Source organism: Accipiter gentilis, chromosome 25, assembly GCF_929443795.1.
Source record: "Accipiter gentilis chromosome 25, bAccGen1.1, whole genome shotgun sequence".
Taxonomy (NCBI): domain Eukaryota; kingdom Metazoa; phylum Chordata; class Aves; order Accipitriformes; family Accipitridae; genus Astur; species Astur gentilis.
In genome coordinates, this window is record NC_064904.1 from 3,704,797 (window position 1) to 3,729,677 (window position 24,881).

A 24,881-nucleotide genomic window follows, 5' to 3' on the forward strand; every position below is an offset into this window, starting at 1 on the left:
TAAAAAATGTACATAATTCACACTTTCACAAAAATTCACATAAATTCCAAATTCACAAGTTCTGTGAGACTCATTTTTATTCACTGAAGGCTATGAAAAGACTATGACATGATTTCACCATAAGTATATTGAAACCTTCTCCAGGTTTTTCAGTTTACTACAAAACAATTACTAATCTCTCAGTGTTTGTCACTTCAGAAGATAAGGAAAATAAACTATACTAGTTTTATCCTGTTCTATTGGCAAAATTAATAAACTGCAACTGGCACGAATATATAATACAGATTAACATCACATTAATGGCAAATGTGGTATCTTCTCACTATCGCAGGTATGAATTGATCTTCCTAAATCTTTCTTGAAGACTTTTTTGTTATGTATCCCAACTACCTTCAGTCCACCTAACAGTTGTCCAAGCTACATGCTTAGGCACATTATGGAAATAGTGAAGAGAGGGAAGAAAAAAGTAGTTTCTGAAGGCAGCCTCTTTCAGGGACTGTATGGGAGTAGGGGAAATTCCTGGCTTTTGGAAAAGATGAAGTTCAGTAAGAAGAGTCTGTACTGCACAGTAGAGCAGTGCATCTACTAATGCTTTGTTTGGGTTTTTGTTTGTTGGTTTGTTTTTTATACTACTAATATTTTGAAAATTTTCAGCCAAAATGTAGGGGATCTTCCCACTTAGAAACTTCTTTTCTCCCCTTCAGGCTTCAATGCTAACAAATCCAGATGGCCCTTTCATAAACCTGTCTCGACTGAATTTAGCAAAATATGCTCAAAAACCCAAACTGGCAAAGGTATGTAACTATTTTGGTTAATGTTGTGATATCTTTTTCTTATTTGCTGTCATCATTCTAATGTAACTGTACATGGGATTGGGGATACAAACAATGATGAACTGTGTTGTAGATGTAAAGTTCAGAAAAATAGCGTGTTACTTATCTTTTGATGGTGATTACCAGACTTGAAGTTGAAAATATGTCTGAAGAGGTTATGTTGAAAGTATAACCTAGGAAAAATATTTGTATAGAATAAAATATTCCATTGGTAAATAACTTTGAACTGTGCATATAGGAGTGATGAAGGGCAACTAAAAAAAAATTACCAGGAGGAAAAAAACCCCAGCAGAACCCTCCTTAATGTCCAGAAACGTTGTTCTGTTACAAATAGATGGCAATCCTGGCCTAAAAATGTTTAAATGGTTTGGATTTTTTCTTTTGGTGTTATGGCATGAGTTAACACTTTTTATATAAAAAGGTTTCATCTTTTTGTTCAGAATTCTTCTTCATTTTCAGTTAAGATTTTATGATTGACAGCCATTGAAACTGAGACTATCTGCCAGTAGAACAGGTTTATCCAGGTTATCTGCCCAATACAGATTTCAGCTCTGAGTGGAAGTCACCTAAAAGTTGTGTAATGATTTACTCTGTGGCCTTTCAGTTGAATTTTTCCCCGACACAGCCAGTTAGTTGTATAGATTAAGATGTTTTCTGTGCGTATTTTGTTCACAAAAAACAACTGCTGGGCTGAGACCAACAACTCATTTTGCACAAGGTATCAAACGACTATTGGACACACTCTCAGGAGCTGTATTTGGCAAGCAACCTAGAGTTGAAAGAACCTGTATGTATTCAGTCTATTTTGAGAAATGTAGTGGTGAACACTGTTAGAAGACTAGCAGTACCTAAAAATCTGCTGTGGAAATTAGCTCCTCCAGTCCAAAACTTTAATTAATAACTTTTCATAAACAATTAGCAAATTGCTTTGCTTTTTAAAACGTGATCTAGACTGATGTAAGGCATTGCTTTTCAATGTGGTTTTCAAAGGAAATAAATTTTGTGTGATTGCACTGTGGTCTTTACCCACTCCTTATATCACTGTCCCTTGCCTGTTAACCAAACTATGCAGAAGAATAGATATCAAGTGTAGTAAGTTCTAGTCTGGTGAGATAATGAAAGACTTCCAAACTATCATCTGAGGGCAGTTACGAGTCAGTTCTTTATCAGTTCTGAAAAAACTGCAGGCCTTTGTCCAGTTATGACCTTGCCAGCAATCAGCCAGCACACACTTTATTCTAAATCCATCACAGTCTGTAAAATAGGGAGAAACCTGGGAAGGATTGTGAAACAGAAGACACATCCATAAGAAACTAGGCTTCATTCTGCTTGAAAATAGCTAGCTTTTAATTGTGTTTGGTAACTCTATATACTGTTTAAGTAGGTAGGTTACCCTTCAGATGAAATATTTATTCTCAGGAATAAGAAATATAATTTTAACAATTTTGGTTTTAAAAAGAATTTTTAAAAACATTGGCATTTTCTGGGACAATGGGGTAGCTGTATCTTCCTTCAGTTTCATATGAAAAGAGGCTTAAGCCAAAAAATGTAAAGCCACAGTCATAGAAGCATCCATAGGCAGCAAGTGTACTTGTCAGTATTATGAAGCTAATACATTATGACATTAACATTTCACACAGAATGTAAGATCGAAGTTTAAATTTGGAGCTACATGGATTTATATCTTTTTTTTAAACAAGACAGCATTAAGGCTAAAGCCAAAGCAGGAGGTAAGACTGCAGACTGCACTCTTTGTCAAGAATCATTGATTAAAGTTTTAAAATTCTTTGAGCTGTCACCTCTCCCAGGTGCAAAAAGATGATAAATCTTGCAACTATTAAATTCACATAATTAGCCTATGAATTCATGTTGGTATATACTCCTCCTATGTAATTCTTCCTTATGTGTTTGCAAAGTATACTCGCATCTTTTTTAAGTTAGATTATCTATCTTTTCATTGCATCACTAGGTCTTCTGATGTTTTGAAGTATACAGGAATGTGGCTACTCTCTGACTAGCATCAGCCATGTTAAGGACTATTGCAGGAAACCCCATAGTAGACATATGAGGTATCACCTGTCACCAGAGAGAGCCTCTGGTAAATCTCAGTTAGCAACTGGTTTATGGTATGAAACAGAAAGTTTTATCTTTTTTAGCTTGTGGATTTTTAATAGAGTTATTAAGATAACTCTAGATATTTTTATCCAGGTGATTGTTCAGTCATTTAAATCCTTTTGGAGGTCAGGGCCTACAGATAACGGCATAAATTCCTCATGCCAGCCATGCAAGAAAACACCTTTTTTATCATTGTAGATTTCCTCACTTTTACTGAATACTTCCCTGTTACTGAACTAGACGAGGAAATGTTCTGCTACTTCATCTGTTCAAAGTCTTTTCTGACCAGAAGTAGAAGAAAAGTAGGTTGTGGGCTACTTTCCTCACCAGACATTTCATTAGTAATTCTCTGGTTTCCTTAAGGTAAATGTTTTAAGAATTTGTCTCAAGAAAAGCTGGCAGAAGAGTCATGGAAGCTCTTAGAAGACTGCTGTCTTGTTCTTTATTTCTTTCCTCATGGAGCAATATTTTCTTTTAGTTTTTTACAATGAATAATTATAAACATTCCTGGAATAGAGGCTTCCGGTCTCCATTTAGTTATCTAGTATCTTTCAACGTCATTTTATTCACTTAAAATGCCACCCCCATTATCTGTTATATACTCCTCTATATTCTAGTGTAGAACAGCTGCAAGGTAGTATGACTGACTTAGCGTTATACAAGAGTAAACAAAGGTGCAGTTATATTGCTGTGCAATTGTTCTGGGCTTATGAGCAGTTACCACAGCACAGCTGATGCACATAACTTCTTTAAGCTTTGGTTTTATGATGGTGTGTTTGAGTTTCAGAAGTGCACTATTGTTAGCATTTATCATTTACAAATAAAAAAGAAGTTTTTCCTTTACAGATCCCAAAATTCTGTAGGGTTTAGATTTTTTTTTCCCTAAGGCAAAATTTTCTCGGTTTACATTCTTAATAAACCTATGTTTAAGTAGATTATGCACTACATAAGCACCTAACTTTACATTACAAACAGTCTTTGTTAGATCACTTGTTGATTTTACAGTTAAAAAGTAATGAAAATTGTACCAGGTTTTCAAATCTATGTTCACTTTCAGTTATAGCTGCCTTTTTTTTTTTATAAAGTGACTTTAAGGAACAAAGATAAGAGACAATTCTACTAAACTTTTGCAACAAATTAAGAATTAAAATGCTTTCCTGTAATGACAATGTAGCACATCTATAGTTTTTGTCTGTTCAAGTCTTAATTAAATGTAAATGTCAGCAATTGTGATGTGTGGATGTGATTGCTTTCACAAAGAATTAATTTCTGCCTAACATAATCAAGATTCTGTATTCCTCTCAAATAATAATATCAATTTTTATCTTCAAATTGACAATGTTTTAAATATTCTTCCGACAGGCATTGTTCGAATATATTTTTCACCATGAAAATGACGTAAAAAATGTGAGTAATTCATATGTTCCATTTTCAGTTTTTGTTAAGTATCATTCAGTGATTTCTGTCAGTATTGTGCTAAACTAAGGATCAAGGTAGTACATCACATCGGAGTACAGAAGTGAAGCATTAGAAGTTAAGAGAGAAAAATCCTTTCTTACAGGTGATAATCAGGGATGATAATTTGCAATACCAAGATACAGACTGCTCTCTTTTTTGAGAAGCAAAACATTCTAATGCTTAAAACTAGTTCCCTCATCTATCAACATGATACGATCCCTGTATCTAATGATTTCATGTTAACAGAATTTACTGGACCCTGAGCAGTAGCTGAAACTACATCTCAGGTAGCTGGACTGCCTAGAAAATTTAGAGTTCCTGAGGCTTGAGAGTAAGCAGTAAGTTACAGAAAACTGTCTGTTAACAGGAGAAGCTGAAAATATCTGACAAAGTAGTTAGTGATTGAACTGAATATCATTCAACATTTTAAACTACTGAAATGATTGTTTTTGCATTTGAGTGAATAGAAAGGAAAGGTATTTGGTGAAACTGTGGAAAAATGAATACCAATAGGACTTTGGACACTTTTTCTAGGAATTTAATTCCATAGTGCTGAGGTATTTTGTGGCCTCAAGAGAAAGATTATATTGTCCATACGACTGTCTATAACATTTATTATCCGAAAGTTTTCCTAATTGTACAGTTTCCCTCTTATCCTATCCAAAATCTTTCTTCCGTGGTTCTTCATATGCTACTGCTCTGAATGGATAAGATCAATTTTGGGTACCTATTGTTTAAACTTTCAGAAATAGATAATGGTTGCAGAGCTTTTTTGGCAGTTCATTCAGGAAAATAATTAATTTATTCAATGAGTAAAGTGTCAAAATATTTCATTACTATGTTAGATATATGCACCCAGTTGAAATGGAATCAAAACTTCTGCTTGAAGTTTGTTTGAAAGAACTCTTTGTGTCAATAATGCATACTGACTAATTATTGAATTTTCTGCAATACTACTAACTGGTGTGTGATTAGATCTGAAGTTAAACTCTCCAGTTAATAACACAGAAAAAAATATTTTTTTGTTGTTGACATAGATCAGAACCATTTCCAAATGTACTGCTACATGAAGCTTTTTAATCTAGTATCAAATGATTATAGTTGGACACTGTCAATTTTTTGCATAGCATTCTTTTAAGAGGATTGAATTGCAATGCACTATTAATCCAAAATATGCTTGAAACAGTAAGTGCAAGTGTCAGAAATGTCAGAGAGAAATAGCAATTAGCATTTACATATTCTGATACTGAATATGAAGAAAGTGTCTGGGGTTTATGCCACTAATAATTATAATTTATGTTGTTTGTTACTGAGAACTCAGTTCACTAAAATTAAAATGGTCACTTGATAAGATGCCACACATCTGTGTGCCTGTGACCTATACTTTAAGGACATGCAGGATCTTTAGGCTAGACAAATAATTTCATATAATGCAAGGAATTTTACAAAACTCCAGAAAAAAATCATAAGATGTTTTTACATTGTACTGCATGTATTTTGAAATCCTTGCTGAGAGTCTCAAATCACCGTTTTGCAGGAAAAGTTTTGCCCATGTCTTTTAATGCACTCCAGCCATTTGAATAAATACCTGTAAGCAAAGAAGTGTCAGCTTAGTCGTAACTGTTTATTGTGTAATGAGAGAGAGCTCAATATGTTTGGTTAATGACAGCATCTAAATGTGTCACACTCCACAGTACAAGGTGCCTTTATAATGTAATGTGTATCTCTGAAGAGATTTTTTTTTTTTAACTGTTCAGATTGCTTTCTCTAGTTTGCTTTCATTCCTCTTTTTTTCTGTGCTTTCTACATTTTCAATATAATTCTATTCTCCAAACTGTCCTCCCTTCCTTTTGAACCTCATCTGCATTAAACAAAAAAAGAAATACTTCTGCTTAAACTTGGCTGCATCCCTGTTTATTCACCTCTCCTACCAATGGCATTTTACTAATTAATTTTCTTGCTTCTCCCTGAAAGTAATTTGGTTGCTTAGGATTCAGCAGACAATTAGCACATATGTTAACTGTTTAAAAGTTGATCTGGATCTTGTCTGATCACCCATTAGAACATTCACTGACATCTCTTGCATCTTTGTATTACTTGCTACTGTGTGATGTTGCCCATTCTTAAAAAAAAACCCTGAAACACTTTTCTGCATGAGATGAGATGAAAGAAGGCTTGGAAGCCTGGGAAATTGGCTTCAGTTTGTGACTGTATAGGCTGAAAAGCCTCTACTTGTGGACTTTCTGCTTGGGCAGAATTGGAAGACCAGTTCCTGCAGTTTTGCAAATAAAACACAAAAGTAGTAGTGACTTTATCCTTCCATTGTAACTGTGCTGGTCTGGAACAGTCTGTACTGCTCTCAGCTGCATTATTGTTTAAGAAGCAAAAGCAGTTCTATTATTTATTTTCTGTTTAGTATTCAGCCAGTATTTAGAAAGAAAGAAAAAAAAGCTTCAGCAATTTCAGTGAGAAATATCATGAATCCATGTGCTTTCAACTAGACAAATAATGCTAGGAACTCAGTTCAAATTAAAAGTAAATACATCTGTAATCTATCAATTATCAGAATTGTGGGGATGCAAGAAGAGAGAAACACTGAGCTTTTTCAGCACTTGAAAATGTATTCAAAAGTCTTTCATCTTATTTAATGAAAAATTAAACACTTCTCTGAAGAAATTACTATTACCCCATCCATTATTGTTCTTGACTTGTTTCCTTTTGAACACATATACTTAATAAATGACTTTCTGTACCCCTTGAACTATTTCTAAAAGCCATTTTATGGGCTAAATGCTGTGAGAGCAGGGCAGTTTTTAAAAGACTTGTTCAGAAATAGTTCAGCTGCTACTTTTTTCAGCAGTAGACTGTGAGACTGTATTCTGCCATTATTCACAGGTGGGTAGTGATGACAAGACACTTTGTCCTGAGGAAGAACAATGAGTGTACAATGTATACTTTGGGCCAGAAGTCATGACCTCTGATATTTCCTTAGTTCTTCCTAATACTCTGAAGTTTATACTCTCTGATAGAAATCTGTTTATAATGGAATTATGTTAGATTTACAAACTATAGAAATCCGGAAAACACTCACCAGAAGAAATTGTGTTAAACTGACTGGGGCTAATGTCATTTACTCAGCTGTTTTGTAGACTATCCTGTGTTGATTTGTCTACAAGTAAGACTTTAGTCAATAACTGTTGCTGGGAGAATAACTGCCATTCAACAGTAGGTGAAAGAAGCAGCAGACGCTTGCTATCATTTCCATCTATCTAATTTCTTGGTGCATACAATACTATGTATGAAATTACTAGGTTTCAAACAAATGTACATTTACCAATTTAATTTTGCAATACAATAGAAAATTACCACAACCCTACAGCTGGTAAACAATTTGGAAGTCTTAGTTATAATAGTTTAGCTAAGGAAAATAATGGTAAAAAAATGAATCTCAGAATCACAGTAAATACAGTTGCAATTAAAGAATCTACATTCTTTTTTATTTAAAACCAGCTCTGATTCATTCTTTAAGAAGAACCTTTTTTTTTTTTTTTTTTTTAAACAGAAAACCCTCTAAGTATTAGGGGGTTTTATTATTTTTATTTGCACAAATATAAGAACTGAGAGTAAAATAAATTTGTTCTGAAACGCTTCCCAGGGCTAAAACTGTTACTGGAATGGACTCCTGCATACATGAATAACATACATGATTAACTATAAGCTCTATAGAGTAACAATTTCAGCTGATCGGCATTTCCAGATGATGAGTTATATCCTAAAGTTTATTCAAACTTTTGGGACAATCAGTGTGGGTTTTTTTCTGATACATACATTAGAAGCAAAAATCCTTAAAAGGACATACCAATATCTGCCAGTCCACAATCTGTGCTGTTTTTCCCTTCTAGTTATTAAAACAACTGCACAAGCATTCAGCAATTCACAGGGGTGCAGGACAGGCATAACACTTACTACTTCTATTATAGATTGGTTTTAAATTAATATGCTGTGCAGATTGAACATTGATTTGTACCTAAACTGTGCAATTAAAAAAAAAATATTGCAGCAAACTGAAATTGAAATATGCTAGCAGTTGGCAAGGTGAAGGCTTTGACTTTTAAAAGTCTATTTTAATCAATTTACTAACATTTCAAATGCCACATTGTCAAAAGATTTTGTTGTAATACCAGCAGAAAGTCTAACTACTAGCATGCAAAAAGCTGACACTGACATGCACAAAGCCTTTTCAGGCAAACACTTTTTAGAAATATTGATAAAATTTGTGGTATTTTTGGATTAAAGTTTTTGTGATCACTTGTAAAGTGTCAGAAACAGGATTTTCCCATTCTTTTCCTACTTCCTTAACAGGAAAGTATAAAAACAGGACTTAATTTCAGAAAGAAACTTCAAAATGAAGTCACGCTTTGTTTCTTCATGTTGGTAATAAGATCCCAGTAAGAGTTCAGGATCTGCACCAACAGATAAACTGCTGATGTTAGTGTTTACTAAGCCTGAAGCAGTCTTAGTTCCCACTGTCCAATAGCAGCCAGAATTGTTAGCCTTGCATAAAATAGTTATCAGAAATAATTAGGGTACCAGAAAGAAAGCTGAATGTGTAGGTGCAGAAGGAATCGTTTTCTGAAATTCAGTCCTTCTTCTTGAATACTTGTCATCAGAGCACTCTAAGGAAAGCTCTCTGAAGCACGTTACTTGCAGTATGATCCTTCCTCTTTTTAAGTGGCTGCTCATGCTGCATTAGAAGCAGGTGTGGTATTTGACAGACCCACGCATTGTTTATACATTTGTAAATGCGACAAATGTAACTGATGTTTTAGCATCAACTACTTTCCCAAATTTCCCAGTACTGGGACAAAGTTGCTTATATACCTTCAGATGAAAGAAAGTATTTGTCTGGAACGGAAACAGATAATTTCTGTCATGAAGCAAGCTTCTTCCCTATTATAGCTGTAGCATCCAGAGGCTCTGTTGTGCAATTTGCAAAGCCATTAAGAAACAAAGGGCAACCAAGGTAAGAGCTGCCATCTGAGGACTTCAAGGATTCCACCTAACTAGAAGAAATAGTGACTTCAGAGTTGTAAGCTTTCCTCTCTCCTGTCATAGAGGCAGGGAATGACAACTGTCTCTTTCTCTTTGAAGACAGCATCAATGCAACTCCTTAGCCTGAATTGCTAGAGAAAACAAATTATTCATTCTCACAGAGCCAAAAGAGAGCAATTTATCTAAGTTGTCATAGCTCCGCTGGCTTTGCCGTGCTATGTCAAATCTACAGCCATTGATTACTTGCAGCCTCCTTTTGCTAGCAAGAAGAATAGGAATCAAACCCAGAGGCAGGTGTCAGTAAATTAGGCTCTTTCTAATATTTCAAGTGTTGAGATTATTTTTTTCCTGGAAATTATTGGTTCCTCTGCTACTGAGTGGCCACCACACAGACTTTTCCATATTGTTCCTAGCAGATAGCTAGTTTCTGATTTCTGTGGTCTGCAAAGTGTCTATGAAAACAAAAAAAGGTCAGCTCTTTTTTATAAAAATACTTTGATAAAGCTTTTTAGACTACTTCTGATGATATCCCTAAAATATAAGTAACATATGTAGCATGGCTTTGATATGTTCTGGGACAAAATGGAACTTTAAAAAAAGGAACACTAACAATTGCTTCTTTGGTAGGTTTTGGTGCAGAACACACATCATGTGTTCTAACAGAAATGTTGAATCTATAACTAAAACATGAAAAGCTGTAGATTCTGTCTGTGGTGGCTGATGGTAGCACATTGATTAGCGTACCTACTTTTCCAATATACCAGATAAAAGAGATTTTAGACCTCCACCCTCTTCAATAGCTATTGAAGAATATTTATCTATTTTTCCTATCTGTCATAAAATAATTATTTACATCATAGACTTTTTAAAGGAAGAAGTATTTCTTAATGTAGACATCTGAGAGTTCCTAGAAGCAGAGGCAGCCTGATACTAGCAATGAGATGACAATTTCTCCGGTATTTTAAACTGGCTGAAATGATTTTAGTTTAGTATATTTTTACTTGGTTTTAACAACTTTTAGTGAACAAGGATGGGAAGCTTGGAAAAAGTGTGTCAGTTTACACAAATATTCTATATATTGTGAAGCAGCACTTCAGGACTCTGATCAAATTAATTTTATATTTTCCCTGTGAATTACTAGAAGCTACTTGGATTAGATGTTCTTATAGGGATAAATTATCCTTTCAGCTCCTCTATGCACTAAGCTATAAAAACAGTAAACATAAAGCAGTCGCCCCACCTCAAGTTTACCAGGACTTTTTGTTCAAAATTTTATCTTTACAAAAATCTTTACATTGTTCACTTCGTGATCTTTTTCTTTGTCTAACCATTGAAGGTATTAATGTTAAGATGATGGGTTTGTTTTGGAAGGCTCTAGATTTGGCAGCCCTTGCCACCGAGCACGCACAATTCAAGGACTGGTGGTGGAAAGTCCAAATTGGGAAGTGCTACTATAGGTAAGCCATTGTTCCTTTCTTCTGTGATCAGTGAGTATGAGTGCAGGACCTGAACTGCTGGGTGTATTGTGCAATGCTGAACACTGAGAAATAGTTCAGTAAATATTTAGTTGGAGAGCGCTGTGCTTACAGTTAAATCTCCTTTAATATACAAGGAGATTATGTTCAACTGCTTGAGGTAAAGGCATCAACATTGAGTACCTTTAAGTAACTGAATTAGTTGCATCATCACCTTTGTTAATGAGTTTCAACATCATTGTTTGAAAGCCAGTAAATAAATGCAAAGAACTATTGTTAAAACAGACCACACAAAATGAATATTACAATATTAGTTTGAGAAATTAACTGTCAATGAGGGCTTCAGATTGATGAAATAATAAAAATTGAAATATTCACGTTAGACACTTTCTGCCAGAGGAACATTGCCCAAGAAGTGCCAGTTCCAAAGATGCCAAGGCCTCAGGGCTGGCATCCTGTACCCAAGCATCTGATACAAATGACTTAGGAGTACCCTGACATTGTGCAGTGATAGAGTGGCAATAGAGGGGAGGAGAGCTTGTGGCAAGCAGTTTAGAGTCATTGCTGAGGATCTAGCCATGATGGTAACAGCCAGTTCTACCAAATTGGGTGAAACGCCTCCTGATACAACTCTGCTTCCCATAATTCAAATAAGTACTGAGGCAGCTCTCCCTTTCATTCTTGACAATGTGTTTGTCCCATGAATGTAAAACATATGGATACCATATTGGTTGTTAAAAAAATGAAGCATCATCTGCAGTCTTTACAATTCTATAAGCAATTCTTGTATGAACAGACTGATAACACAAAGCAGCTGGCCCTTTAAATCCCATGTTGTATCTTGGCTTGAATCTATTGCTTCTTTTTAGATGCCCAAATGAATGAAATTCTTCACTATCATTAATCTTTATTTGACATTCTTTAGAAGATTAGACTGATTTTTTTTTTTTTGAGCTGTGGTGGGTTGACCCTGGCTGGATGCCAGGTGCCCACCAAAGCCCCTCTATCACTCCCCTCCTCAGCTGGACAGGGGAGAGAAAATATGATGAAAGGATCGTGGGTCGAGATAAAGACAGGGAGAGATCACTCAACCTATTACCGTCATAGGAAAAACAGACTGGACTTGGGGAAAATTAATTCAATTTGTTACCAATCAAATCAGAGTAGGGTAATGAGAAATAAAACTAATTCTTAAAACGGCTTACCCCCACCCCTCCCTCCTTCCCAGGCTCAACTTCTCTCCTGAATTCTCTACCTCTTCCCCACCAGCACCACAGGGGGACGGGGAATGGGGGTTGCGGTCAGTTCATCACACATTCTCTGCCACTCGCTTCCTCCTCAGGGGGAGGACTCCTCACTCTTCCCCTGCTTCAGCATGGGGTCCTTCCCACAGGAGACAGTTCTCCACAGACTTCTCCAACATGAGTCCTTCCCACAGCCCTGCAGTTCTTCACAAACTGCTCCAGTGTGGGTCCTTTCCGCAGGCTGCAGTCCTTCAGGCACAGACTGCTCCAGCGTGGGGTCCCCCGCAGGGTCACAAGTCCTGCCAGAAAACCTGCTCCAGCGTGGGCTCCTCTCTCCATGGGTCCACAGGTCCTGCCAGAAGCCTGCTCCAGCGCGGGCTTCCCACGGGGTCACAGCCTCCTTCGGGCACCCACCTGCTCCGGCGTGGGGTCCTCCACAGGCTGCGGGTGGAGATCTGCTCCACCGTGGACCTCCCTGGGCTGCAGGGGGACAGCCTGCCTCACCAGGGTCTTCACCACCACGGGCTGCAGGGGAATCTTCGCTCCGGCGCCTGGAGCATCTCCTCCCCCTCCTTCTGCACTGACCTTGGCGTCTGTAGAGTTGTTTCTCTTACATGTTCTCACCCCTCTCTCTGCCTGCAATTGCTGCCGCACAGGGGTTTTTTCCCTTCTTAAATCTGTTATCCCAGAGGCACTACCACCATTGCTGATGGGCTCGGCCTTGGCCAGTGGTGGGTCCAGCTTGGAGCCAGCTGGCATTGGCTCTGTCAGACATGGGGGAAGCTTCTAGCAGCTTCTTACAGAAGCCACCCCTGTAGCCCCCCCAGCTACCAAAACCTTGCCACACAAACCCAATGCATGGACTTAGAGGTCATTCATTACTTTCAGGATTTTTATGAATAGTGTTATAGAGACTAAAGCATCCAAGCAGGCACGTGTACTTCCAGGATCCAAATTTACCTTATGTCCCCTTTGACGGTGTTTCTTTGTTTTGGCTGGCTTGTTTTGGCTGTGGTTTGTGTTTCTTCACCAAGGATATGTGCTCTTTGATTGAAGGAAAGAAAAGGCAATTTGCATATGAGAAAGTGTACCTTTTTGCTGTTGTTGAAACAGTACAATCCTTTTAATTTTGTAGTCTATATAGCATTTATAGATTACTGCAAAATATTCTACAGTAATACGGCAAAACAAATACTTTTGAGATGAAATAGACTTCTGTGAGATTCATGCGCTGTATACTGCCTCCTCCCAAGTCATCTGCTTAGATGGTGTTAAGCTGTGCTGCCATTTACAATACAGAATGTTTTCAACACAGAGTTAAAGATTTTTAGTATCAGCAACAGAAGTTTCACCATTTCCTATACAAGGCTAGGAGAAAGTGTTTTATAGATATTAAGCATTCCCTAAACTGTGCAGTGGAGAGTGTCTACATGATCTTTGCCATGAGTGAGGAAACTCTCCTCCAAAACCATGTGGGTAGAGGTTGAGACATGCCTTTAATTGCTCATTTTCTACTGTCCATTCTTTACAAAGAGCTGGAAGGAGTCCTATGAAAATGAGTACATCATTATTCAATTAGCACCAGAAGACTGCATGTACAGAAGGGGGCCAAATTTCATTAATTTGCCTTTTTCATCATTTTGAATTGTTGTCTTTGTAACGTTAATATATTTAACAACATGGTTTTTGTTAGCATGCACACAAATATATGACCTTGAAGTATGCTTTTGGGCAGTTCATGTTTGGTGTATTGTGCACTGCTTCATTATTTAATAAGTTTTTTTTTTAAAAAAAATAAAATAATAAAAAAAACCCCAAAAAACCTTCTATATCTCTCTGTTGTCTCTTTAGGTTAGGATTATATCGTGAAGCCGAAAAACAATTTAAGTCAGCTCTCAAGCAACAGGACATGGTTGATACAATCTTGTATTTGGCAAAGGTAAGTCATAGATTTGCTTGTTTAAGAATGGAGTGAAATTCCAGACTATCCCTGAGAGGTTCATACACCGGAATAACTGAGTATTGAGCTTGATACAGCCTTAAGTTTAATAGCGTGTGATCTTCATATAGACCTGAGGCAATACATGCTAACAGTTGAAATTGAAGCCTACAGTTTACAAAAAGATTTTGGAGCTTCCAGATTTTACACACACACAAAAAATAATCTCCTATGATACTGTATTCTTTGCTCTAAACTCCAGTGGGAATTATATAGCTAAAGAATTATTGGAGTTCCAGTATGAAGAACAATGTAGCTATATATGGTCTCCTAGGAAACTAATGCAATAAATCGGTAAGTGAAGAGTAAAGCTCAAAATCCTAGTTTAACAAGCAAAATCAGAACAAAGTGAGCTTAAAGGATGCAATCAGAGACCTTGAAACAGAGAATGTTCTGTCAAAATAAAGGCATTAAAAGCTTTATAAAGAACAAGTGGCAAGCTAAGCCTCAGAATTACTTGTTTACCAGGGTACAACATCAGGTTCTAAACATTTTCCAAGACATTCAAGAAAAGGTGGCTTGTGAGAAACTAAAACTGCATTTTTTTTTCCTCTTGTCCTAGAAAGAGATGAAATCCATTGCTCTTTGTCAGCTCCCTTTAAGCCAGTTGTCACAGATCTATCCAAAAGTCATCGCTACTAGTGGATAATTCAGATGTTTATATTATGATACTTGCTTTACCTTTACAGTTGTTGAGCAATTTATGTTTTGTATTTAAATGATCATCACTGCTATCTGGAGACTTGTCTTCAGTACAGCAGTTGGAGTTAGTTTACTCAATTAAGCTTAGTAATTTTATATTTCTGTCACTACCGGGAGCCATTCTGCAAAACACAAGCTACACAGAGTGACTAAATTGGCAGAGTAATTGGATTAACAAACAGTGATTCGTTATGGGAGATATGCATCTGCCCCGCTTCCCCCCCACCCCCCCTACTAGCTCAAGGAGCTACATTTGAACTTCCACCTCCCACTCCATAGACCAGCTCACTCAAGTATAAAGCATCACACAAAATGATTTAGTGACTGTGGGTGGACAGGCAATAGAGTAGGGCACTGAAATATAGCTCAATCTGACAGTAGTGAAAAGATAAGACTTGACTTAAGCAGCCATTACAAAAAATAATAGGATTGCATCAAGTTCTGTGCAAACAGACCAATACTATGGTGCCAATTAGTTTTCTGTTTATATTCATTATTACAACAACTATCTGGGTTTTTAAAAATATTTTCCTGAAGGCTAACTCTCCCTTGAAATGTAATTTATGAAAAGATAAAAGACCAAAAGAAAACAAAAATAAAGAGTCTTTAAAGAAGTCAGGGCTGCTGAGAAGTTAAAAAGTATTTCAAGACCCAGAAGAGCTGGAAATGGGGTATTTTTACCTGAGATAAGAGATAACAAAAAGAAAATGGAGCCATTCTGCATTTAGCATCTAAAACTTAATGACTATAGCTGTAGTACTCTTAAAGAGCAGGTCTCCCCAAAGCAGCTGCGAGTAGGTGGAAGTTGTCCCACCTATCTTTTAATTTCTTTTGCCACTCATCTGGACAGCAGCTCTACAGTCTGCAGAGATGTTGGACAGTGTGATGTGCCACTGAATATGTGAATTACATAGTAGAGTACTGTGGCTGTGTTGCCTTAGCATAATATTTGCACAGAGGATCTGTAGCGAATGCATCTTTGGAGTGAACCTCCAGATGAAGCAATAGAGCAGACCTGAGTCATAACGCTTAGAAAACATACTTCATAAACAAACATAACAAGATAAAAAAGGAGCAGATCTAGTTGAGTTTCCCATCCTTGATTTTTTACATTTTTTTATCCTAAGAATATGAAGATAGCTGTGCTTCATAGCTAGATCAGGTCAAAAAACAAGCAGGGAAACATAACAAAAAAACAGCTAATTAAAATTTTATCTCAGTTCAAACAAAGTATGAAATTATTTGTAGGTATGGCAGTGTGCAGTGGCTTACTACGCATATTCAGGATAAATTATACAAGTCACTCACATAGGTGATACTTAGGAGTAAAACAACCAGCCAAGGTTCTTCTTAATTAAGTTATAAACAGCTATCATGTCCTCTCTTTCATCTGTGTACTTTCCACTGAAACTCATTACAGAGTAATTTAGTTGTAGAGAACTGTTGCTAGAAGAAAATACGGAGCTTGACAGTCACAACGGAGACAATTATTTAAAGTTTAAAATTTAATGTAGACATACAATTCATCAGAAACTGCTCCATGGTTTATAAATGAAAAACTATAGCAAATGACTTGAAGTCTGTTTTAGATACAGCAACATGCCCTGATAAATTGCATTAGGAATAAATTGTTGATTTAAAGCATATACACTGATGGCATCATTAATGCAGTCCTAGTCTACCAAGTACCACACACCCCCAAAAAACCAAATCCCTTGCTCTTTTATTGCTTTTCACAAGAAGGAATTAGTTTTCTGGCTTAATACAGGAAATGTAAGTGACATTAGCAAAATGACTGAAAAAAAGATTTTTCTTTTTGCCAGTGATCAACTTGAAATGTCAGTCCCTTTACTAGGAAGGTACTCACAGTCAACAGTTCTTTGACAATTAAGATATCGTCACTTGAGTGGTCATAGGAAAGAATTCTTTGCAGATGTCTACAGCAGTATGTATCTATAGGGATGCAAATAAAGAATTTATGACTTTAACTAGTATTTTGATTGTTGGCACTCAAAAGTCCATGAAGCTCAAGGGCAGAAGCAGGAAATGTGTTTGGAAGTTTCTCAGGTGTTCAGTTAACATTGATACTTTTCTTACATTGCATCACAAAATGTTTGTGTCAATATGCCAGTCACAGATTCTTTCCCTTTTTTAGTCATATCAAGTATAAGCACTATTCAATGTAATATTTCTCATAACAGGAGCACTCAAAACACTTTTCCACTCAGTGGGAGACATTAATCACTCTAGCCATCTGGTTTACCAAAGTAGGTGTGCAGGGCTTTTTCCTTTGCTGTAGCTGTATTTACCATACCCACAACAGGAGGGCTTTACAGTTCTACTCTCAGACAGCTGCAGAGGTGGTCTTTATCAACACGGTGATGTCCTCTGTCCAATTCTCACACAACGTTATCCACATCACACATTGTCATAATCAACACAGAAGCCAAGATCACAGAGACCAAACTGCCCTCTTTCTGTTATGGGATTTTATTGTTTGTGACAGGGGAGGTTGACAGAGCAGTAAGGAAATTTGAAAGTGTCACTGCTCTATGCAGTGCAGTCTTATTTGACTAAGTAAAATATTTTGGTATTCCAGCACTGTCAACCTGAAGATCCAGTTCTTTCAAGCTTAAACATAGGTTATAAAAAATATATTAAGCAGGAAAATATTCAAGGTGATGCCATCACCTCAGTGTCAAAGTATATTTTGATATGATAATAAATAACAAGATACTTTTTTGGTTTATCAGTAATGTCCAGATGAATTAATAATGCCTAGATGATATGCATGTAAATTTAATTATCTTAAATAGCCTATTTTATCTTCATTACAGAGATTTATTCAGTATTCACTCCATTATTTTCACAGTGTTATTCACTATCTCAGCTAATGGTTTACTGCATAAAGGGAGGTGTCATCCCTTTTATTTATCTCCCTTGTTAAACAGCAGTACAAGTACAAAAGTCAGACATTTGACATTTATATACCCTTTTTATTTGCTTAGGTGTATTTGCGCTTGGATCAGCCTGTAACAGCTTTGAATGTGTTCAAGCAAGGGTTAGATCGATTTCCTGGAGAAGTGACTCTTATTTGTGGAATTGCCAGAATCTATGAGGTATGCACCCACAATGTAATCCTTACTGTGGCCAAGGTCAGCTGCCTGAGCAAGAAAAAAGAGCCAACAGTTGAATAGAACTGTAAGGTCATAAAAAATTAACTACGCTGATTTTTAGTACCACTACTGCAAAACAGGTAACATTACACAAATATACAAAAGTAATATCGGGGAGCCTTTGCAGGCTTATTTGTTTAAATGGTTAATTACACTAGTGAGATCCTATTTACCCTTGACACACAGGAGCAAGTCCACGTTAGGGCAGGTGGTCCAGGTGTTTCCATGCAGCTAGCTCTAGTTTGTATGTTTTATCATACTAAAACTGCTCAAGGCACCAACAGCCTGCTAGCAGGATTAAACAGCAAAATAGTCTACTTGTCAATGTTGTCTTTATTAGCACTATGTGTTACTGTTAGTTTCTTAAGCCAGTGAGAACAGTTGGAATGTGAATGTTTTTTAGTCTAGGAAGTAGATGTTATTTTAAGTAGGATTAGTTTTTAAGTAGTGTCATTTTACCTTGGTAACCATGTATTTTGTATTTTAAAAGTGTATATTTTCATGTCAAACAGTGGACTTAATATTGTTTTTCACTGAAATTTGGTTATGATGCTACTCCAGAACAAATGATTTAAAGTCATGAATTATTTTTTTTTTGGTCTACTTTCATACTTGGCATTCTTTCCTGTTCTCATCATTCTCATCTAACCCCTAAGCATTAATCCATTTTCATATTAAATCCTTTTTGTCCTTCAGCAAGGAAGAAAACAGCTGCATAATTTTTGGAGGCTTTTCTTTCTGAATTGTTAAACAGTTTTTAATATGGATATTATTTTGCAGAACCATACATAACATTGCATAACCCTTTAAGGAATTATTAAAGAGCAGCATATAGTTGACAGGATCTAGTTTTGCACTGACACCTGGGTGCAGGATTATAGCTTCATTAGCAAAGATTTTTACTGCAGCACAGGGCGGTTCTCATTACATAGACTCATAAGTTGAATATATGCATCAGGCATCTTAATCAGAGCTTTTCTTCTCTGTCACTACCTTTTGACAGCAGGAAGAGTTGTAGACCTTTTTTGGTTTAAAAAACCCCCATTATTTTTAAAGGGACTGCTTTCGTAGTATTTCCCTTAATCACAGAAAATACATTTTTTCATAGCTAAATACAGGGTACTTCAGGACATGGTTTAGTGGGCATGGTTAATGGTTGGACTTCATGATCTTGAAGGTCTTTTCCAACCTAAATGATTCTATGATTCTATGCTGCTGAGGTTAAATAAAAGCTTATTATTTAGTCATGTTGAGAGTACAGTGTGTCTACAGCACACAGGTAGAAATTATTCCTCTCTAAACAAAGAAAAGTGTTTTGATCTTTTAATTTATTTTCTTCTGATACGGGGTAGAGTCCTCTGGTGACTTGCACTCCTCAGAAACAGTGTGATGTTGTTTACAGCAATGAGTTCGCTCTAATCCATCTTCCAAGAAGCATACATCCAAGCATATATTTTTATACAATATAGTTCTCCTAACTGGCATATCCTAGCTAGTATAAGTTTTGGTAATAAATCCATGATTCCTGTTTTCAAAGGCATGTAATAATTCTTCATATGCAATTATATTCTCATTTGTGTTCAGAGCAATTAATGAGTTGACTTCCAAAGCATTGAAAATAATTGAGACATTGACTGGGGAAATAAGTACTGTATGTTACCATACTGGGAAACTGACTGCACAGTACTGTGGATCACAAGGCATTGTGGAAAAAGTAGCAAATGCCCATTGCACATGCTAGCTTCTGACCAATCTCTTTTTCTAAAAAATAAAAACCAAATAAATCTCTTTTTGTAGCTCTAATGCTTTAACCCCAGCCAGCAGCTAAGTACCACACAGCCACTCGCTCACTCCCCCTGCCCCCAGTGGGATGGGGGAGAGAATCATGAAAAGAAAAAGTGAAACTCATAGGTTGACATAAAGACAGTTTAATAGGACAGAAAAGGAAGGGAAAATGCTACTACTACTACTACTAATAATAATAAAATATACAAAACAAGGGATGCACAATACAATTGCTTACCACCCACTCACTGACGCCCAGCCAATCCCTGAGCCATGGTGCCCCCTGGCCAACTCCCCCCAGTTAATGTACTGGGCGTGATGTAATATGGTATGGAATATCCCTTTGGCTCCTTTGGGTCAGCTGTCCTTGCTGTATCCCCTCCCAGTTTCTTGTGCACTCCCAGACTCTGCTGGCGGGGCAGTATGAAAAGCTGAAAAGCCCTTGACTTAGTATAAACACTGCTTAGCATCAACTAAAACAGTGTGTTATCAACATTATTCTCATCCTAAATCCAAAACACAGCACTATACTAGCTGCTAAGAAGAAAATTAAGTTTATTCCAGCTGAAACCAGGACAGTAGCTATGGCATAGAGTTAATGAGAGGTGCAGCGAGTGCTGATAAATTAATGTGCATTCTTTTTGTGGATGTGTGTGTCACTCGTGAAGATGCTCATCGGTGATGTTGCATTGTGTGATCAGAGAACTGTAAGAGCATACATAATTAATCTCAGTTAAGTACTGTACAGGGCATAGATAAAGCACTCAGTAGATTGACATTTTAATAAGTTTTGTGATAAAAATTGGTGATAAAAAATTGAATTAATCCAAATTTTTTCCAATTGTATAGGAAATGAACAATATCTCCTCAGCTGCAGAGTACTATAAAGATGTCTTAAAACAAGACAACACTCATGTGGAAGCTATTGCATGCATTGGCAGTAACCATTTTTATTCAGACCAGCCCGAGATAGCTCTGCGATTTTATAGGTATCTACACTTGTGGGGAGGGAGGGGGAACTGAATGTGTGGGAGGGTAATATAAAGGGTTGACTTTTGTAATGCTGATAGCAAAAAAAGAACATTAGGGATTGTCATGAGAGAATGATTGAGTGTTTGGACAAATATCACCACAAAATCAGCACACCAACTTAACGTATCTTCTTGGCCAGTATAATTACATGTCTCTCTTAAAAACTTGTCACGTTACATGCTGAGTATGTAAAAGTATCAACAAAGATTATCAAAACAGTTATCATTTGGTTAATAAACAAGAAATGATCTTTCACAGCCTGAGTCAGTCTGAGAACACTGGACCTTACTCTCAACTTCAGTTGCATTCAGAAGACACATGGACTTCCTATTTAGCCCTTTGAAAAAGAGTAGTCTTTGAAAAACTCCACCTGAAGTCACAAGCAGTTCTGACCACAAAATCCCTTACTTGAACATGGGCTGGGGTTCCCCCATGTTTTACTGAAAGCAATAAAAAGGTAGTGTTAAATGATGCTGCTTGCTTTTTATTTCAATACAGTCAGAGTGCAAAGGAGCCTTATTCATGTTCTTAAACCTAAGAGCATGTTAAGTCAATATAAGCACTACCATCTCATTTCGGTTAGACCTGAGCTCTTTTATGCTTCAGGTTCAGAAACTCACAGTCATGCTGCAGACAACAGTCCTCTTTTTCCCTGTCCCTCTTAGCATATCTGTTTCTCATATAAATATTGATAAACATAATTTTTATAAAACATCTCCATTCTAAAAGATGCAGGAAAAAACATAAATTTGAATCAAAATCTGAGTTATGCTTCAAATGTAGGATTAATGTAGTTTCACATACTAGATGTACTAGTAGTGATTGTAGCAGTGCTGAAGGGCAGGAATCAAGCAAAAAATTGAAGTCTGAAGAGTCATAAGAAGTAACTGCAACAAATTACAGCTTGACTGAGGTTGAGGGATTGGAAAGAGGAAATGGAGAAAGGCTGCATACAGCTCTGTCTTACAGTAAAGTCAGATCATGTGGCACAGTCAAAAAGGCAGAAGTTATCTAATTTACATGAAGACTGTTTTGCACAGCTGTGATTCTACTAATCAAAAATGTCCTGCACTGCTGTTCATGAAAACTTAACCAAGTGTAAGACTATAACACTTGGTTATTATACCCTCTCAGAATAGGGAGAAAGGAGGAGAAAACTTTGTAATTTAGAATAGAATTCTTATTTGAAATTAATCTTAAAAAAAATAATTAAATATTTTCTTTCAATCTAGACGGCTCCTGCAGATGGGTGTTTATAACTGCCAACTTTTTAACAATCTTGGCCTCTGTTGCTTCTATGCTCAGCAATATGATATGACACTGTCTTCATTTGAACGTGCACTGTTTTTGGCTGAAAATCAGGAGGAGACAGCAGATGTGTGGTACAACTTGGGACACGTGGCTGTGGTATGAAAAATATTAACAACCTTTCTGAATAAATACAATTTTACAAAAACTGGAAAAAGAATAACTAGGAAGGAGTCATTGCCCTACGTTGAAATATGAAACCTGATAGTGTACAGGATAAAGTGCAGTACAGTTTAAAGGTTTATTTGCACTTCAGTAGAGAGGAAGAGGCAAAAGAAAAAAGTTATGTACACCTTCACAGAATGTGGCTTACTCCTGCTAAAAGATGCTCCTTCACCATCGTGTTTAACCTTCCCTTCTTTCTAAAAAAATTGCAGCATGTACCAACCCTTGAAGGCCTTTGCTGCAATACAAGCTAATCTGATGAAAAAACTGAATTCAAGATTTTTTTCTCTGAGCTGTTATTTGTGTTAAATGGAGCATTAGATCAAGTCTGTTGTCATAAAAATAACATACTCAGCAGCTTGTAGCAGACACTATAGCACTATGTATGTCATAGTTGAGAAGGCATGTTCCTCTGTCTTATAGGCAGCTATAGAAATATTGTGTAACTGTGTGATAAAGTTTGTTACATTTCTACACTAATTTGCATTCATTGGCCATTTTTTCAGATGTTCTTGTAGAAGTTGTGTTAGATTTCTGTTTAGCTGCGTGCCCAGAATAAGGTTACTGAATAAAGTTTTTGACAGCTTTCTAAGGAGTTGTCTTCAAATGCTGATTATGATTTAACTTAGGTCAGAAACTCAGCTGTTTATCTTGATTGTGCTGCAACTGGATAAACACATAATTTATACTGCTTAAAACATTGAAATTTGACCTGATGTGCCTATATTTTTCAGCATTTGTCACTTTTAATGTTTAACCTGGTGCTGTATCAGTGTTGGTCATAATACTAGTCAGCTGCTCCATATGAAGAAATTCACCTCCCTTAATTTTTATCTTCTAAAAACTAGGCTTATTTGTGATTTTTTTTTAAAATCCATGTAGAGACAGAAAGGCAAGATGACTTCCTCTCTGGAGACGTCTCTGTTTTTCTTGCCCTACCATAGATGGTAGCAGATAGCGTAGTCTTTAGATGACACTTTAGTTATCTAAGAGTTAAATTAGATGAAGTGAATATCACTTGGAGCATGGAAGTGTGTGCTGGAGAGAAATGATTCTGTCCAGAGGAAGAATAAGAAGCAAATGAGAGGGTCTGGGAAGAAAGCACATATGGTTCTGATCAGCATGTTTTTATTGTAATTTGTATTCCATGGTGGTACCTATGGGTGAAAAGATACTCCAGACAACAAAACAGATGCATGTTGTTTCCAATCTTTTCACAAATTAAAATACAATCTTGCTTTTAGGGGATAGGAGACCTGAATCTGGCTTATCAGTGTTTCAGGCTAACATTAGTCAACAATAACGACTATGCGGAAGCTTACAACAACTTGGCTGTGCTGGAAATGCGAAAAGGTCACATTGAACAGGTTGGTGTTGCATCTCAGCCTAACCAGAATGCTTCCTTTGGTACTTAAGATACGTGTCATTTCTCTGAGGTGGAGGCATCGTTTGAACATCTAGCTCACTATTACAGGCAGAAAACATAGATAGCTTTTATGCGTGTTTCAGTGTAACCTCCAAGTTGTCATGCCATCTCCCATTCAACTGCTAATTCTTAGGCATATCCAAATGGTTCACCAAAGACAAAAAAGGTTTACAGTGGCTTTGCAGTTTTTGAGAACTTTTTCTAAATTGATACCCAAAACAAAACCCATCACTCTGTAATCATCACTTACATTAAAACTTCGGCTATATATTCAGTTTATAAAAGTGAATAATATACTTTTGCTGGGTGGCAGACGACAGCAATCAGGTCAGCTCTTAAATGATTTTTTCAACAAGAGATTGCTTCAGAGTTCTGTCCCAAAGCAGCAGGTTCTTGATAAATTACTTTTGCATCAGTAGGCTTGGTGGTTATCTAATGTGAGTATACTGAGTTGTATGGTGCTTAGATGTATGGTTGACATGCCCAGTGGATTAAATGCATTCATTTTTTATACACATGCAGGGCAAATTAATATTCAATTAATTAATATATAATTAATTATTATATGTTGGACAGTTTCAACTACTGTGAGCTTCTTTTAATCCTTATGGGAGCAAGCCTATTCTGATTGATTCATATATACATCAAGAGCTACAATATGATAGAAAGACTTGTAAATACCTTCCCAAACAGTTTACAGATACCTTTTTTTTAAAAAGATCAGGTTTTTTCCCCCAAAATTCTCTATTTTTTCGTAAAAGCATTCACAAGTTGAGCTTAATTTTGTGTTGGATTTACAGCATGAAAATGCACACTGTGATGCTTAATTTTTCGTTAGGTTTTAATGCTACTATTTAGTAGTCAGAAAAAATAGTTTATTACAATTTCTGAGTATGAAAACTGTCATCTTTATCATAAAATTTAGGTTTTTAGGGATGCTTAAGACAGTGCTGTCAGAGACAACAGATGAATACAGTGGGGTGGGACTTTAAATACTTTTTTTTTTAAATTAATATATTATGTTCAGTGTTTAGAACTGAATTGCTTAATTGAATAAGTTCCAACATGTTTTTTCTGAGTCAGCCAAGAGTGTTATTTATTTCAATGCTAT

General features: G+C 36.5%; 1 protein-coding gene and 1 long non-coding RNA gene across 2 annotated transcripts in view; one reads left to right on the forward strand and one right to left on the reverse strand.

Moving 5' to 3' along the window:
* Nucleotides 1–24,881, reverse strand: part of LOC126050575 (uncharacterized) — a 186,952-nt gene that overhangs the window by 156,498 nt on the left and 5,573 nt on the right. The gene's annotated exons all lie outside the window — the stretch shown is intronic.
* The window catches only part of TTC8 (tetratricopeptide repeat domain 8), a 45,651-nt gene that overhangs the window by 18,138 nt on the left and 2,632 nt on the right, over nt 1–24,881 (forward strand). The window contains exons 6-13 of the mRNA XM_049828604.1: nt 705–794; nt 4,311–4,355; nt 10,830–10,915; nt 14,029–14,116; nt 17,887–17,997; nt 20,689–20,828; nt 22,104–22,278; nt 23,589–23,711. Coding sequence (XP_049684561.1) covers nt 705–794; nt 4,311–4,355; nt 10,830–10,915; nt 14,029–14,116; nt 17,887–17,997; nt 20,689–20,828; nt 22,104–22,278; nt 23,589–23,711 — 858 coding nt within the window. The remainder of the gene's footprint in view (nt 1–704; nt 795–4,310; nt 4,356–10,829; nt 10,916–14,028; nt 14,117–17,886; nt 17,998–20,688; nt 20,829–22,103; nt 22,279–23,588; nt 23,712–24,881) is intronic.